Here is a 16,860-nt window from a genome sequence, read left to right as displayed (position 1 = left end):
TTAAAAAAAATATAAATAAAAAATAATAATATAATGATATATTTGTAAAGATAAAAATGACAATATTTGAAGTAAGTGTTATCTTTTATATATTACACCTCATTATATAAAATTTATATGAGTTTGGCTTAACTCCAATACTTTTTCAACTAGACATCTCCTTTTATTTTAAATATACAATTGCAAGTGATAGTGAGTTTTAATCTTCACATTTTATTTAGTTAGTGAATGATGTGACAGTTTCTCATTAAAACAAAAGAAAATTTTAGTTAAAAAAATACTAAAGGTAAGCCAAACCCTATTTATATATATTTCCACGTATCGCGTGGGTCTACGACTAGTATATCTCTAACAAGTATGTGCAGCACGCCCAAAGCCAGCAAGTCACTGCCCAAGGAATTGGCAAGCTGACTACCTCACTAATGAGGTGTTTTATCAAGTGTGGGCTAGACCTAGGGTGTTGTGATGCACCCAACAATTGCTAGCCTAAGTAATGGGAGCTGTTATTACATAGTCCGGGACTATGCTCAGTCCCACCCACCATGGGGCCCACCCTTCTTTGAGAGGTAGAGAGCATAGTCTCGGACTATGCAATAATTTTCCGCAATGGGATTGGACGACGACATTGAATTTTCTCATTTCTGACTATTTTGCTCATTTTCCCTCCCTTTCTTAGGTTGTTTCTTCTTCTTCCCCATCTCTTGTAAATACTCTGATTGCAAGGTCAAGATCTTGGGACGTACAGAAACGTTTCATATGAAACTATATCTAAAGATGCAAAACAAAATAATGATAGAAGACATAAAATCTAGGAATCTTCAAACACAATTGTTAAAATGAACTATAATACAACACTTATATGGATGGTTCTTTTGAGTTTGGATTGAAGCATTCAGTTACATTTATGTGTCCCAATTTCAGTTTTAACCAACTAAACTAAATGCCATATATCTACTAAATTTTATTTTGGGTCCCATCATGGTAGGTGAGACTCACTTCTTATTGTTCTCTTCTTTTTGCAGCTCTGAGGCAAAAGTTATCCAAAACATTGTGCAATGGATATCAAATAAATTGAGTTATAAAATCGAAACTAATGAACTAGTTGGAATAAGTTCCCGAACTAAGGATTTGAAGTCACTTTTAGCTTTAGAGTCAAAAGATGTTCGCTTTATAGGAATTTGGGGGATGGGAGGAATGGGTAAAACAACTCTAGCAAAAGTTGTTCATAAAATTTTTTCTTATCAATTTGAAGCTAATAGTTTTATTCATGATGTTAGGAGGAAATCTGAAAATGGTTTACATGGGTTACAAAAAAGACTTTTGAAAGAGCTTTTGTGCGGCATAGATATGGATATACAAGATGTTGATGAGGGAGTTTTCATCATAAAGAAAAGATTACATTGCAAAAAGATTCTTCTCATTCTTGATGATGTAGATGATTTAAAGCAATTGGAGAAGTTAGCTGGGGGGGCATAATTGGTTTGGTCCAGGTAGTAGGATTATCATAACAGCAAGAAATAAGAGCTTGCTTGAGGCACATGATGTAAATGAAATATATGAGGTTAAAACATTGAATGGTGACGAAGCTCTTCAACTTTTTAGTTTGAAAGCTTTTGGGAAAGGCCATCCTGATGTTGATTATATGGAGCTATCCCAAGATTTTGTAATTTATTCTCATGGCCTTCCTTTAGCCCTTGAGCTTTTGGGTCTTTCTTTGTTGAAAAAAAATAAAGTTTTCTGGAAAGGTTTGTTAGACAAGCTTAAAAAATCTCCAGAAAGAGGTATAATCAAAGTACTTAAAATAAGTTATGAGGGACTAGAACCATTTGAAAAAGAAATTTTCCTCAATATTTCATGTTTCTTTTGTGGCAATGATCAAGATAGTGTCTTTAAAATATTAGATTATCTTGAACTTGTCCCCGAATATGGATTAGAGATTCTTAAAGGTAAAGCCCTCATCAAATTGCACGGCAATCTATTATGGATGCATGATTTACTCCAAGAAATGGGTCGGGATATAGTTTTTCAAGAGTGCCCTGACATTCCTTTGAGGCGTAGTAGATTGTGGTTGTATAAAGACATTGAAGATGCGCTAGAAAGAAATAAGGTATGATGTTATTTAAAGAACATGAATAAATACTTTATTATATTTAGTTCTTTGATGACCTCACAATTTGCCACAACATTTACAAAAATTTGATGACATTTGTGACTATGATTGATAGAACCATCACTTTCACATAGGTCTACCAATTTTTCTCAACCATTCACAGTCACACAGGTTAAGATTGTGGCAATAGTTATCACACAAAAGTTGTGTCCAAAGAGTTTCTTTATTACATTTTTTAACGTAGTTTAACATAGCGTAGTTTTGGTAATTATACATTTTTCAATTCACTAATACCTTTTGTTCATGATTATTAGGAAACAGAAGAAATTCAAGGCATAGTCCTAAGGTTATTCAACCCAAAAGTGGCACATTGGAATCTTAAATCCTTTTCAAAGATGCATTGTCTGAAAACCCTCATAATTGATAATGTCGTCGTCAAGCGTGATCTCAAATATCTTCCTGATAGCTTAAGATTTCTTGATTGGAGTGGTTACCCTTCAAAATTGTTTCCATCAAGTTTCAGAGCCAAGGTAATTTAGGCATCTTTTTTATTTTTAAGCTTCATTAAACTGTAAGATTTTGTAGAAGCTAATTTTTTGTTATTTGTTTTGTTTTGTTTTTTGAGTTTTAACAGTCTTTTGAGAGGTTGAAAGCCATCAAATTGAACAAGTCTCCGAAACTTATTAAAAGCCCAAACTTCATTGATTTCCCCGTTCTTGAGGAATTGGAACTTAAGGATTGTATAAATTTACTTGCCTTGCACCCATCAATTGGAGTTCATAAAAAGCTCACTCTTCTTAATCTAAAAGGTTGCAAAAACCTCAAAAGTCTTCCAAGAAAGCTTGAAATGGAGTCTCTTGAGATTCTTATTCTTTCCGAATGCTTAAAAGTAAAAAGTATTCCAGAATTTGGGGAAAATATGAAAAGTGTATCAAAGTTTTACTTAGATGACACTGCAATTACAAAATTGCCCACATCAATTGGGAATTTGGTGGGTCTTGTTTTATTGAATGTAAAAGATTGCAAAAAACTCACGACTCTTCCTAGCACCTTTTCAAATCTCAATTCCCTGGAAAAACTGTATCTTTCCGGATGCTCAAAACTACTAAAGATCTTGGGGGCTACTGAAAGTTTAGAGGGGCTTGATGAGATTGGGACTGCTAAAAAACTTAAAAAACTATTTATTAGTGGAGTTAAGCGAAGAAGTACCAATCCCTTGGATATGTCAATTACTTCTCTATCGAGTTTGTGTTCTTTGAGCAAATTGGAGACATTGGATTTAAGTTATTGCAATCTCAATGCAATCCCCAATGCCATTGGTTGCTTATCCACTTTAGAAATTTTAATTCTAAGAGGAAATAATTTTGGTTCCTTCATGCAAAGAAGTCCCGATCCCTTGGAGATGTTATTGACTTCTCTATCGGAGGGTTCGTGTTCTTTGAACGAATTGGATCTAAGTTATTGCAATCTCAATGCAATCCCCAATGCTATTGGTTGCTTATCCACTTTAAAAATTTTAGTTCTAAGGGGAAATAATTTTGGTTCCTTCATGCAAAGAAGTCCCAATCCCTTGGAGATGTTATTGACTTCTCTATCGGAGGGTTCGTGTTCTTTGAACGAATTGGATCTAAGTTATTGCAATCTCAATGGTTTCTCCGAAAGAATTGGTTGCCTTCCCAGTCTAGAAGAATTAATTTTAAGTGGAAACAAGTTTGATTGCCTCCCAGAAAGCATCGCTCAACTAAGTAATCTGTTACATTTGCACCTGAGCGATTGCCCGAGTCTCCGATCATTACCAAAGCTTCCATTTCGGCCGGAGAGAAGTCCATTATTAAAGCCGGAGAGTAGTCCATTATTAAAGTCATTGAATTGGAAGTCGCCTACTCCTTATTTTTGGGGACTAGGAAATCGTGGTTCGATTAAGTATTTGCAGAAAGAAGGGCCACAACTGGGTCTCGATCAAGACTTCATTGCAGATATATACAGGGTTGTAAACTCACAAGCGACACTTAATTTTGGAAGTGAAATTCCGGAGTGGTTTGAGCTTCAAAATATAGGGGCTGAAATTAATATTAAAGTACCTTCTCATTTGTGCGATGAGTTGGTGGGAATTGCTAGTTGTGGTGTGATTTGCTGTCGTCAACCGGTCGACCTTGTACAACTTGACTGCTATTTTATATGTAATGGAAAAATTATTGAGTTATCTTTAATAACTGGTCTAATGCCTCAGGATGTATCAGATCGGCTTTTCCTAGCCTATTTTCCAAGTGAAGAGAGCAATTGGGACATATATGTTGTGAATGGATTCGCTAAGTTTGGCATTAGATATCAAGCCCATGGTTCAGGCGTGGAGGTGAAGGAATGCGGAATTCGTTTGGTGTACAAGAAAGAGGTTGAAAGTTTCCAAGAAAATCACAATCGAATTATGGCTGAGAGAGAGAAGAAAGCCATTATTCATATGGGCTGGGCTGAGAGAACTGAGTGAAGAAAGAAACAGGGAAAAAGACATTGATGAAATCACGACTTATGGCTGAGAGTCAGAGAAGCAACAACAGCATCATTCTTTTATGAGGGCTCGGATGACTGTGATGGGGCTGGACCTAGTGGAGAGGGAAGCTCTAATGATGTACCACACCCGAAGCAGATTGAAAGGCTCCCAGAATTGGCCCATGGTGACTCTGATTCTGAGGGATCAAGTGAGTACCCACGAATGTGGTGAGGAGTTACACGATTGGGAGGAATCTAGAGAGAGTGACCAGGAAGGCTAATCCACTTTTTTTCTCTTCATTGCCTGTAAGTCACTGTCTTCTTATTTCAAGTTCTGTTAATTGCTGCATTTCGTTTTCTCTTAGTTTACATGTATTAATAGATTGACCGCCATGTGTTTGATTAGAGTTGTCAATGGGACTTCTAGCAATATCACTAATTGCTGGGGTCATTTTGGTGTCTGCATTTTCTTTCTCTCAGTGCACATTTATTAATGCAAAAGACATCATCTGCTTGAAAGCAATTAAACATCAAAATTGGAAAGCTTTTGCTACCAAACGTACTAGTTTATTGTTTGTTTTTTTCCGTTTAACACAAAATTTGTACTTTTATTTGAGTTTAATAAGTTTGTAGACTTGTTTAAACACAAAATTATTAGATTATTATTGAGCCTAATAAAATAACATGTCTTTGATTTTTTTTTTTTTTTACTTCTCTCTTTCTCCTACAAAATTCAGATTACATACTTGAGACTTCATTTTCATATTTGCAAAGTTCTTTCATATATACTATGAAAAGGTATTAAATAAAAAATATATAATTACTTTATATTTTTGTTATTGTTGTTATAAGTCTAACAAGTTAGAATGCTAAGAAGAAATACAAAGAAAAAATTATTAAAATAAAAGAACAATAAGAGAGAGTAAATTTCGATGATGATGAAGAAAATGTCAATGAAGAAATAAATTTGAAAGATGATGAATATGATGATAACATTGACTTAGATAGAGTTAAATAAGCAAAATGATGAATTTGATGAAAATTAATTATTATTTTGGCTCATATGTCATGTATTATATATCACTTTAAAGTTTAATCAATTTGAATGTGTACATTATAAAAATATGTTAAATTTTTATATAAAATTTATTTATTTAACTTTATTAAATATTATTACATAATTAATGATTAAATTAGTCATTAGTTGAACATATTCTAAATTCTTAATGAACATACCTTTTTTTTTGGGGGGGGGGGGTGATATGCCTTTATATATGTATATTTATAATCTTTTTTAAATATTATTAAGTTTTTGTGTATCTTGCGGTACATAATACAATACTATATATGACATAGAAAAAAAAAAAAAAATTTGATTGACGATACTATTCATATTTTGACAACCATGCTTAGATCTGCAGAGTATGCAAACTCTGAATCTCTCCCCACCCTCCTCATCACTACCCTCCCTGTCCTCATTTTAGAGAAATCCAAAAGCACAACCTCATTTTTTCTGCATGACAGGTTTTTCAAAATGAATAAAGTAGAATTCTATGAATTTATGATTGTGATTGAGGACAAAGTTTGGAAAGTAAATAATGTCACTAACTATAATCAACAAATTAGATGAAGATGCAAGAGGCACACACCATGAATTAATAATTTCATGAAAACTTAATAATGTCACTAATGGAAATCAACAATTACTGTGAATAATAAATAGTATTGAACTCTAAGTACAAAACAGCCTTAGCCATTTGCTTCCATTGTTTTGCAATGTTAGGAAAACATCTTACACTTCATCATCCCATGTGATGTTTGTGCAGAGGCATGGGTGAGACCTTAATAATCTTTGAATTTCATTTAAAAGTGACATCTTTTTCCTCTCCATTTTGTTAATTATATTTTCATTATTTTCTTTATTTTATTTTCAAACATTCAAGAGTTTAATAAAATATACGTAATGGCAATTTTGAATGGAAAGGGTGGTATCAGCCTATCACTTGCATTGCCTTGTTGAGCTGTAATATTAATAGTTTAAACTCATTTTGTACATAACATTGCTCGCTAATTATGGAAGTTTCACATGTACACTTAGATTAAGCTAGAGTAGAATTTCTATCTTGTATAAAAAAGAAAAAAAGAATTATGGAAGTTTTTACCATATGAATTTTTGTGCTTTGGGCTCTTGATATTCTTGAAATTTTCAAGACTTATTTCAAATCATAACCAAGGCAAACCATACTAGATCATTTTACATTTCGTCTTTATGGTAATTAGACTCATGCAGGCAAGCAACTGTGTAGACAAGGTTGAAAATTGGAGAATGTAGTCTGCATAGATTTGTAAACCCTACCCTACTTTATATCATTGTTTTGATGCATTTTGTCTAGAATTTAAGTTTTGGCATTTTCATTGTTGTTTTTTCATTTTAGCCTAATGTATTGCATTTCATAGTGAATTGATAATTCACCTTTATAGAAATACAAGTACATATATATATAAAAGGTTCCTATTTTATTGGATGTCCCCTAGGCCAAGGGATTTCCAATGAAATTGCATAGGTTCTTGTTGTGGCATATGTGCTAGTCAATGGTACTTTCAGGTGAAATTTTGAATTAGTTTGAAAAATCCATAGCCAAAATAATTCTGAAAGAATTTTACAAATTCCTGTTTGTGTTGCTGATAAGCTTATTAGGCCTCATTCTAAATCTGGAGGATATTTGATTGAAAAAGGATAATGGCTAGTGCATACTAGGAATTGTAGAAACCGTGCTGGTAGGTCCTTTATTAATCTTACTGGTACAACTATAAGTGAAGACCCTGAGCTTTGGAACCAGTTATGTAGGTTACAATTACCTTTAAAATGATTGTCCTTCTTTGGTTAATTTTATTGAATTTTCTTCTTGTGAGGGCAGAAGTGAGAAGGCATCTGAGGACTCAATCATTTATGTCAACGATACTAAAATCTTAGACCAATTGATTTATCTATTTTTTTTATGTAGAGAAATCTGGTTTGGTTTGATCTATACATTAGAACTAATTTCATTGAGCCTTACTTGATTCAGGCATGGATGAAGAGCTGGATGAAGGGAGGGAGTTTTGGGGATCTTAAAGTACTTCTCATTGTCTTTTTTCTCTATTCTATGGTCTATTTGGACTTATAGGAACAAGGCAATCATGAAGAAAGAGCCTTTTTCTGCCACTAATGTGGTCATGTATTGTAAATTTTGATTTCAATGTGCAGGGTAACTAACAGTTCATAAGCCTTGATAGCAACAGGATAAGCAAGTCTAAGTGTTCCAACTAGCAACCAACTCTGTTGGAGACAAGCTGCATGCATAGGAGAAGGAAATAGAGGGGATCCAACTTCTTTTGTAAGATAGAGAAGGTGCATTTCAATGATTGGTTGTTTCAGTTGAGCTATTAAAGATACTATATGAAAGCAGCTTTATTGGCTTTCTGTGAATGATTTTTGAAGCTAAAAGCTTTGTGTTAACAAACAGGTGGCAGAGTTGGCCAATAGAGAGGCTGTGTGGTGAAGGTCATTCAACAGTTTACAAATGTTTGGATTTGACAGGTGGACAGATGTCCTAGCAGAGCCTTGATCCCTAGCAACCCTTTGCCCATAAGTTCTTCATGAACATTAGCTTGGATAACTGGAAGCAAACTCCAAATCTTGTACTCTTTTCTTCTTGTGCTGTTTTGGTTCCTTTGTTTCAATGTATAAAAAAAGAATGGCAAGACAAAGCATTTTGTTTGTGTTTTAAAAAGCAGTAGAAATCATGTGCTAGAGAGCAAGTAAACATCGACACTGGAAGCTTTTACTACCAAAGGTATATTGATTTATTGTTCTATCCCATGTTGTTTTCTTCCATTCAGAATTAGGCTTCTAGGTTTCTCTTATTTAGAAGTCCACAAGAACAAGCTCATTAGTGAAGGCATGACAAATTGACTGGTAGTGCAAAATGAATAAACTAGAATCCTAATTCTTATATATTTGCTTCTTTTCCTTTCCATATAATATGGTTTGCTTTATGTTAAAGTATGCACAGGGGTTTTACTTATTTGGAACTGTTAAAAAGGCTTTTTTTTTTTTTTTTAAAACCTGTCCATTACAAGTGATTTCATTCAGCCTTACTTGATTCAAGCTTGGATTTAGAGCTGGCTGAAGGATGTCAGTAAAAATTTAAAAAATTTAAATTACTTCTCAGAGTCGTTTGTCTTTATTTTATGGCCTATTTGGACTTATAGGAACAAGGCAAGGGAGATCCTTTCCTTGCCACTAATGTGGTCATGCATAGTAAAAGTTTGATTTCTATGTGCAAGGTAACTATCAAGAACTAAAGGAAAGCCTCAACAGCAGCAAAATAAGCAAAACCCAGACCTTTATAGTCTTTCAATTGGCAACCAATCCTGCTGGAGAAGAGTTGCAAGGGTAGAAGAACGAACTGGAGGGGATTCATTCAGTTTTGTTTGTAAAACTAGAGGCTGGTTGTTTGAGCTGGACTAAAGAGGGTGGAATAGAAGTAACAAAGAAGTGGTGGCAGAGCTGATGAAGGACTTCAGGTGTTTTGGAACAGTTGACAGATGATCGGGTTTGGACAGATGGACAGAAATCTTCTGGAAGGGCCTCAAATCTCTAGCAAGTAGCAACCATTGCTCCTAACCTATTTGTGAACATTAGCTTGGATAGCACATAGTGGATTCCTAATCTTGTACATTTTTATTCTAGTGCTGTTTATGTTCCTTTGTATCAATGTATCATGGTACAAATCCATCACCAAAGTCATAAATTTTTTTTTTAGAACAAAATAGAAGTCCATAGAATTTTAAGATTACATTTGTTGTTTAGAGAGAAATTCCTTATAATATATGTTGATGACGACAAACAATCAGGCTGTCATTTTAGTCTCTCAAAATTATCTTTCATTTTGTTTAACATGGTAGAATAATTTTTGGTGGTTTTCTCACTTTCACATCTACTAGAAATTAGTAGAGTAGCACTAGTGTTTATGATTCTGCTTTCTTTACAACCACTCACCCTTGGTGCGATGGTCACTCCACAAGTATAAATACTTGTGGGGTGTGGGGTGTGGAGGGCAAGAACCAAAATTCAAGTCTCCAAAATACCTGAAAAGCCCACCAAAACAGTTCTTGTTTTGAATTTAAGGGCTCTTTTTGTTAATGATACCACTTTTCTAATTTAATGGCATGACAAGGTTTTGTTTTCAGTTAATACTATTATTTTATGAAGCAACAACATTGTTTTGTCATTAAAGAAGAGCGACACACTTTTGTTAATTGATAGTGATACTGTTCACTTAAATAGCCATTGGTACAACTCAACATAACCAATGGTAGAGGAGAGGGCACTTGAGAAAGTACTAAGGAAACACACTAGCAAACGATCTTTAACCCTTATTTAAATAGCTCATGACAAAAATACATTAGGAAATTCATAATTTTTTTTATTTTTATTTTACACCTCAATAGATCTCCACAGAATTTAAGATTACATTTTCAATCTCAAATATATCATGTAAAAATGTTCTTGATTGATAACGTCAAAAAACAAATGACTGAATGAGTTAAATATAAAAATCTCCAATCCAAACTGGTTTAGCCATCAAAGAATGGGGTCTGAAGTTGACGTGAATATAGAAGAAACTTATTCTCATTTGTGTAAAGGTGCTAGCACAATTTATTTTACTCTTGACTGCTACAAGGACAAGGAAAACATGAACATATTGAGTGCATGTTATGCAAATGGATTTAGTAAGATTGGCGTTAAAAATGCGGGTTGCTTATTGTATACAAGAAAGACGCAGAAGATTTCAACAGATTTATGGCTCAGAGAGGCAACAATGGCTTCACTCCTTTTGAGGGCTTCGATGTTCTACAAAATAATTTTGGCATTTCAACAGTGATAGTGGAAGGTTACAGAACCATGCAAAGCCATTGTAACTCTGATTCTGAGGAGTCAAGTGAGTACAAGGAATGTGGTCTGGAATCTAGTGCAAGTGACCTCAAAGGTTGTTAAAACTTTTTTTCTCTTGATTACCTATAAGGCACTGTCTTTCTTCTCAATTCAAGCTCTGTTGGTTGTTGCAATTTCTCTTCGTACATTTGTTAATGGATTGCCCACCATATATTTGATTAGAATTGTAAATGGCACTCCTAGCATTGATGACAAAGTTCAAAAGGTTAATAATGTTACTTATGGAAATCAACAAATACTGTTAATATATTATTTTTCTTCTTCTTCTTCGTCTTCTTCTTCCTTTTTTTTTTTTTCTTTTTTTTTTTTGTTTTTTTTTGTTTTTTTTTGTTTTCCCATGTTCTTCTTATTTGCAGACATTTAGTGCCTTAATAGATTATAAAAATATAATGTCAAGTTTGAATGGAAACGGTGTTGTCAGCCTATCACATGCATTGCCTCATTGATCTGTAATATTAATAGTTTAAAACTCATTTCATACATAGCATGCTCTTAGATTATGGAAGTTTTTATCATATGACTTTTTTGCTTTGGGCTGATGATGTTCTTCAAATTCCTAGACCCATTTCAAATCATGACCAAGGCAAACCATCCATGCCCATTTCACATATTCATCTTTATAGTAATTAGATTTAAGCATACAAACAACTTTGTAGACAAGGTTGATAGGTGGAGAAGGTCGTCTTGTTAGAATTGTAAGCCTTGTTGTACTTGTTATCGTTTTTTTAATGCATCATGTCTAGAATTTAGGTGTTGTCACATTTTCCTCGTTGTTTTGTCATTGCAGCTTGATGTATTGCATTTCAAAGCGAATTGATAATATACCTATTATAAACATCCAAGTATATACATATGGTTCCAACTTTATTGGATGTCCCCAAATGACATCCAATAAAAATGCTTAAGTTCTTCGAAAGTTGAGGCAGATGTGCTAGACAAAGTTACTCTTGGGTGGAGTTATGAATTAGTTTGAAAACTCCATAGCCAAAATGGTGTTGAGAGAACTTTACAACTCCTGTTGGTGTTGCTGACATGCTCATAAGGCCTCATCCCAACTCTCGAGCTTAATTGGTAGAAAAAGGATAATGGCTATTGCATACCAGGAATTGTAGAAACCAAGCTGGCTAGTCTTTTATGATCTTACTGGCTCAACCTTAAATGAAGACCCTGAGCATTGAAACCATTTATGTAAGATACAATTACTGTCTAAAATTATTGTTTGTTCGTTGGAGGATGTTATTGAATTTTCTTCTTGTGAGGGAAGAATTGAGAAGACAACTGATCTGAGTACTTATGTTCTTTGTGTCAAGGATACTGAAACCTTAGACCATATATTTTTTTCCACATCATATCTGGAGAAATCTTTTTTGGATTGATCTTTCCATTAGAACTGATTTCATATAGCCTTACTTGATTCAGGCATGGATGAAGAGCTGGATGAAGGGAATTGGGAGCAATTTAGAGAACTTATGTACTTCTCATTGTCTTTTGTCTCTATTTTAAGGTCCTTTTTAACTTACAAGAACAAGGCAATCGTGAAGAAAGAGCCTCTCTTTGCCATTAATGTGGCCATGTATTGTAAAGGTTTAATTTCTATGAGCGGGGTAACTAATAGATAGTAAACAAAGAAAAGACCCAGCAGCAGGATAAGCAAGTCCAGACTTTTAGAAAGTGTTCAAACTGGCAACCAATCTTGTTGGAGAAGAGCTGCAAGGGTAGGAGAAGGAAATGAAAAGATTCAGTTTTATTTTAAAATAGAGATAGCCAGATAGGTGCATCATCATGGCTGGTTGTTTCAGCTAGGTTGTTTAGTATTCCATCGAAGATCTTAAGCAAACTATGGCTGAGAGAAGCAATAACAACATCACTTCTTATAAGGGCTTGGATGTTCCCCATCATATTTTCGACAATTCAATGGCAGCAGTGGAAGGTTACAAAGCCAAGCGAACCTGTGATGACTATGATGAGGTTGGAAGCTCTAATAACGAACCTCACCCAAAAAGGATTGAAAGACTACCAGAAATTATGGCCCGCAGTAACTCAGACTGTGAGGAGTCAAGTGAGTACAAAGAATGTCGTGAAGAGCTAAGTGAAAGTGAACTTGAAGGTTAATCAACTTTTTTCCCTGTAAGTCACTGTCTTTCTTCTTAATTCAAGTTCTGTTGGTTGTTACATTATCTTTTTCTTGTATACATTTATTAATGGATTGCCACCATATGTTTGATTAGAGTTTTCAATGAGACTCCTAGCAATTTGAATAGGACAAACAAAGAATTGCAACAAAAAGCTTCTTCTTGTTGTTTACTGTTATATCTCCATGTTAATATCTTCCGTTTAAAATTATGCCTCTCACTCCCCCCACATTCTCATTAAAGAGTGGAAACTCAAAAAAGAAACACACACACTGAATCACAGCATGGAATCAAAAGGGCAGAGAGAAGAGAGAGGCAGAGAAATGTCAGAGTTCCCTCTCCTTTACTCAACACTGCCACAACCTCTCGGTTCTACCAATCCAAGGTGCTGTCTCCACAAGCGTTCTGTCAAGCAGGTGGAGGCCACTCTGGACTCTTGTCCCCATTCTTGACTTGGGCTCATACTTTGGGCAGCGGGATCAAAATCTGAATCTCTCCCCACCCTCCTCACTGCCTGCGCCATCATAATTTAGAAGTCCACAAGCACTACCCCACGTAATTACCCTGTTCATGTGTAATATTAATAGTCTAAAACTCTTTTAATACGTAGTAATAATATTGCTCTTTAATTATGTAAGTTTCTACCATTTGACTTTTGTGCAATTGCCTCTTGATGTTCTTGAAGTTTTCTTACTTCTATATTTTTAACTCTGAATGAAATTATTGACTGAAAATTGTCCTTACCCATATTGGAGCATGTCCAGGGCCAAATTGTTCATGCTCATTTCACATGATAAAACAAACATGAAGACTTATCTCCATATGTTAACTTAGTTGGCTACCCTATCGAAGCGACTCAAATAGAATTAGAATTAAAGGATTACAGAAGTTAAACCTGAGCATACAACATACTAAGCCATGAATTACTAACGTAATCCTCTGGTGCATATTTGTCGTCAAAGTAGTCAAGCTCAAGCAGGTAAGCAACCGTGCAGACAAGGTTGAAAACAAAAGAAGGTTTCCTGCTTTGATTGGTAAATCCTGCTCTTCTTGTTATTGTGGTTTTGATGAGTTACATCCAGAATATATGTTTTGTCATACTTTTCCCTTTGGTTTTGTTGTTTTAGCCTGATGTATAATATTTTGTAGTGGAAAGATCCAAAGTGTTATGTCCAAATTTAAGTTGGGTCATATTCCTCCCCTTCTTTTTGTTGCTTCTGCCTCGTGTATTATCATAGTGGAAAGAACCTACATTGTTATAAACATTCAGGTGTGTGTAACAATATTTTTCAATTGGAAAGGACCTAGGTTACGCAACTAGGAATCCTTACAGAAATCAAAACAAGCTACATCTGTTAATTGGTATTTAATGTTATCTTTACAATTTGACTTGAAAACAGGACGGCTAGAGAGCTGTACTCTCCAGAAGTGGCTGCTCAAATTTTGGCTATCCCTGTCTCGAGATGTGGAGTTACAGTTAAGCTGATGTGGCCTCATGCAACACAAATATGGTGAGTGAAACCAAGTGTCTTATTCAATGAGGAAGAGGAGAACTTGGATCATGTATTCCTGAAGCACAGTCTTGCTTGGGCTGTATGGTTTTGGTCAGATTAGACGCTTAGAACTGAGTTCATTTGCCCTTGCTCTTTGAAGCAGTGGTTAACTCAGTTGATGGAAGATCTTGATTTTCATAAGAAGGAATATGTGATGTTCTATAGATTGTCTTATTCTAACTCTGTGGACCTTGTGGTATAACCTCAACAAAATGATGTTTAAGGGTGCGCAAGAGTCTGTTTGTGAAATGCTAATGCTAATGTTCAGTGAAGCTTTGTTTTGTAGGTATACACAAGCCTATGATAAACAACATGTGGATCAGAGTAACTGCATGAGAGTACCAAGGCGAGTGTGTCTGGTTGTGAAGGGATGGCATGTGTTGCTGACTGTTGAGAGGCACAGGCAGAGAAGTTGCAAATGGGGTTGTTTTGCCTCTAAATATTGGGCTGGCAGGATAATTTTTTCTGGCTGTTGCAGTTCTGCCATATGCAAACGAGTGGCAGCGTACTGTATGAGAAGCATTAACTAAGGCTCTACAGAGTGGTTTTTCCAGACTTGTTTTGGTTAGTGGAAGATTGGAAAAGAAGAAGGTTCCTTGGCAACTTGCTGTGCTGATTGAAGACCTGAAGAACAAGGAAGTTGGATAATGCCAGTGGGTGTACATTTGCTGAGCTTAGGAGTCACCGCAGAAGCTAGAGCCCTGGTTACTCTTGCTTCAAACTATTTTATGAACATTTGTTGGGCTTGAAACTCTATTACTAGAGAGTTAATTTTAGCACTCTGAATAATAGAGCCCATTTGTTTCAATAGTGGGACTTTAGAGTTAGTTCCAGCAATAATTGTTCATGTTTGGTTGATATTCACCACATGTTAATATAGAGACAAGATTGCCAATGAGCAGTAATCACAAGGCTTGTTCTGCTCATGAGATTCTGAGAGTTGACTTGAAACGTCTGTCAATAAGGCTAGGCAAGTTTGGATAACATATACAGGAGAAAAATGTTAGGTGTCGTTGCAACACGAGATATCTTTAGCGAAGTTGAAAATTATGAGATTATAAATGGATCTTGCTAGGTCAGAAACATTGCTTTGCATAAAAAGAAGATTAAAAATATCGTCGTCATACACTGTGTTGTACAAAAGGGCAAAGATTAACGGCAACATCACTCACAAAGATCCAGAATCGACAAACAACACAGTTATACACATACTCTGCATAGAATTAAACCTAATATCTTATATAACATTTTTTATCTCATAAAAATCTAAAAAGTCTTGTCCTAAAGATTGAAAAACCAACAAACAATTGAATGAGAAGTATTGGAACTAATGGAGCTATTTCATGAGAAGGCATGGAACAGATTAAGTTGCCATTACCAGCCTGGTTTTTTTGTGCACCCTTACATTAATTTGCATGTTCAGTTTTTCAAAGAACAATCACATTATTTGCAGAGTGATTCCATTATTCACTATAAAAAGACATAATTCATTATTTTGAAAGGGTAAACATTCTTCAGTTGATGTCAAAGCAGCTTTGATATCAATGATCTTGTTGTTGATTACAAACTTTGCTTGCTCCTAGCTCTTACATTTTTTTCCTCATTATTTTTTGACCTCTTCGATCATTTTCAGTTTCTTAATTTCTAAGCCACCCTATCCGTATACTTTTACATTTTGGTTGCACCCTCCGCTTTTGACAAAAAAAATTTCCTACTTTTTCAAATAGAGACCCAAAAAACAAAAATCAGTCATACTAAGAAACGCCAAATGAAATGAATTAAAAAAAAAAAAAAAAGAAGCATAATAGAAACCGAGTGCAAACAAAGTTACAGCTATGTCCTTATCAATTATCATGAAGTGCATAATTAGCTTTGCTTGTACCCTTTCTTTCAGCTGCTTTACGCACTGCTGATACTAAATTAATTAGTAGGTGCATTATTAGTCATAAAGTTTATAGATTAATCCACTAAAGCATTCATGTGTGATGTACGATGGCATATTGATTATGAATAGATAGAAAGAAAGTAATATGAATAGAACTTTATAGTTTCTTAATAAGTTTGGCTTATTTTCAGTACTTTTTAAAAAATAATCTCCTTTTATATATTTAAAACAAAAAAACATGTTCGAGTTAAAAAAGTACTGAAAGTAAGACAAATCCTTTGTCAAAGAGCAATATAAACATTAAACAAGACTTCATAACTAGCCACCAGGAAGTTACTCTTTTGACCACGCAAAATGTGTAGGGTAATTGTCATCACATTTTCACAACATACTTATCCTTATAAAAATAAAAAGTTTCCTCTAAAGCAAGTTAAAAGGTTCTAATAAAAGCAAAATAAAGCGTAAACAAAACTTTTTGCTGGTTACCACTTACCACGAACTTACACTTTCTTTTCTGATTCTCAAAAAAAAAAAAAAAACTTCTCTTCAATTTTCTTTATGGGGGAGTAAATTACTTGCATATAGCACTAATTAAGTTCATCCCATGTGCAAGGGCGAAGCTACACACATGGGTGGGGGCCATGGCTCCCCTAATATTTAGAAAAATTCCTCTAGTATATATATAGCTATTT

The 16,860-nt window shown here is 34.6% G+C and overlaps 1 protein-coding gene and 1 long non-coding RNA gene across 4 annotated transcripts; both read left to right on the top strand.

The window, feature by feature from the left end:
• The first annotated feature begins 494 nt into the window (after nucleotides 1–494).
• On the top strand, nucleotides 495–9,505 carry LOC112006526 (disease resistance protein RUN1-like). 3 transcript variants are annotated; one of them, XM_065767533.1, is made up of 6 exons: nucleotides 495–2,107; nucleotides 2,425–2,640; nucleotides 2,745–4,903; nucleotides 7,666–7,713; nucleotides 7,845–7,988; nucleotides 8,104–8,459. In XM_065767533.1, the coding sequence occupies exons 1-3, from the start codon at nucleotides 1,643–1,645 to the stop codon at nucleotides 4,593–4,595; spliced, it is 2,532 nt and encodes an 843-aa protein (XP_065623605.1). In that variant the 5' UTR covers nucleotides 495–1,642; the 3' UTR covers nucleotides 4,596–4,903; nucleotides 7,666–7,713; nucleotides 7,845–7,988; nucleotides 8,104–8,459. The 3 variants fall into 3 exon arrangements, 2 of the variants coding, with proteins under 2 accessions (XP_065623605.1, XP_023894570.2); XM_024038802.2 differs by lacking the exon at nucleotides 7,666–7,713 and having other exon boundaries at nucleotides 8,104–8,352; XR_002882360.2 differs by lacking the exons at nucleotides 495–2,107; nucleotides 2,425–2,640; nucleotides 2,745–4,903; nucleotides 7,666–7,713 and adding an exon at nucleotides 8,927–9,505 and having other exon boundaries at nucleotides 7,720–7,988; nucleotides 8,104–8,433.
• A 2,703-nt stretch (nucleotides 9,506–12,208) lies between these two features.
• Nucleotides 12,209–15,234, top strand: LOC136064981 (uncharacterized). The gene is made up of 2 exons (XR_010626634.1): nucleotides 12,209–13,764; nucleotides 14,131–15,234. It is a non-coding gene; the product is annotated as an uncharacterized LOC136064981 (long non-coding RNA).
• The last annotated feature ends 1,626 nt before the right edge of the window (nucleotides 15,235–16,860 follow it).

Source organism: Quercus suber, unplaced genomic scaffold, assembly GCF_002906115.3.
Source record: "Quercus suber isolate HL8 unplaced genomic scaffold, Cork oak 2.0 scaffold_819, whole genome shotgun sequence".
Taxonomy (NCBI): domain Eukaryota; kingdom Viridiplantae; phylum Streptophyta; class Magnoliopsida; order Fagales; family Fagaceae; genus Quercus; species Quercus suber.
Note: the sequence above shows the minus strand (reverse complement) of the source record. Positions and strands in the feature narration are given on the sequence as shown.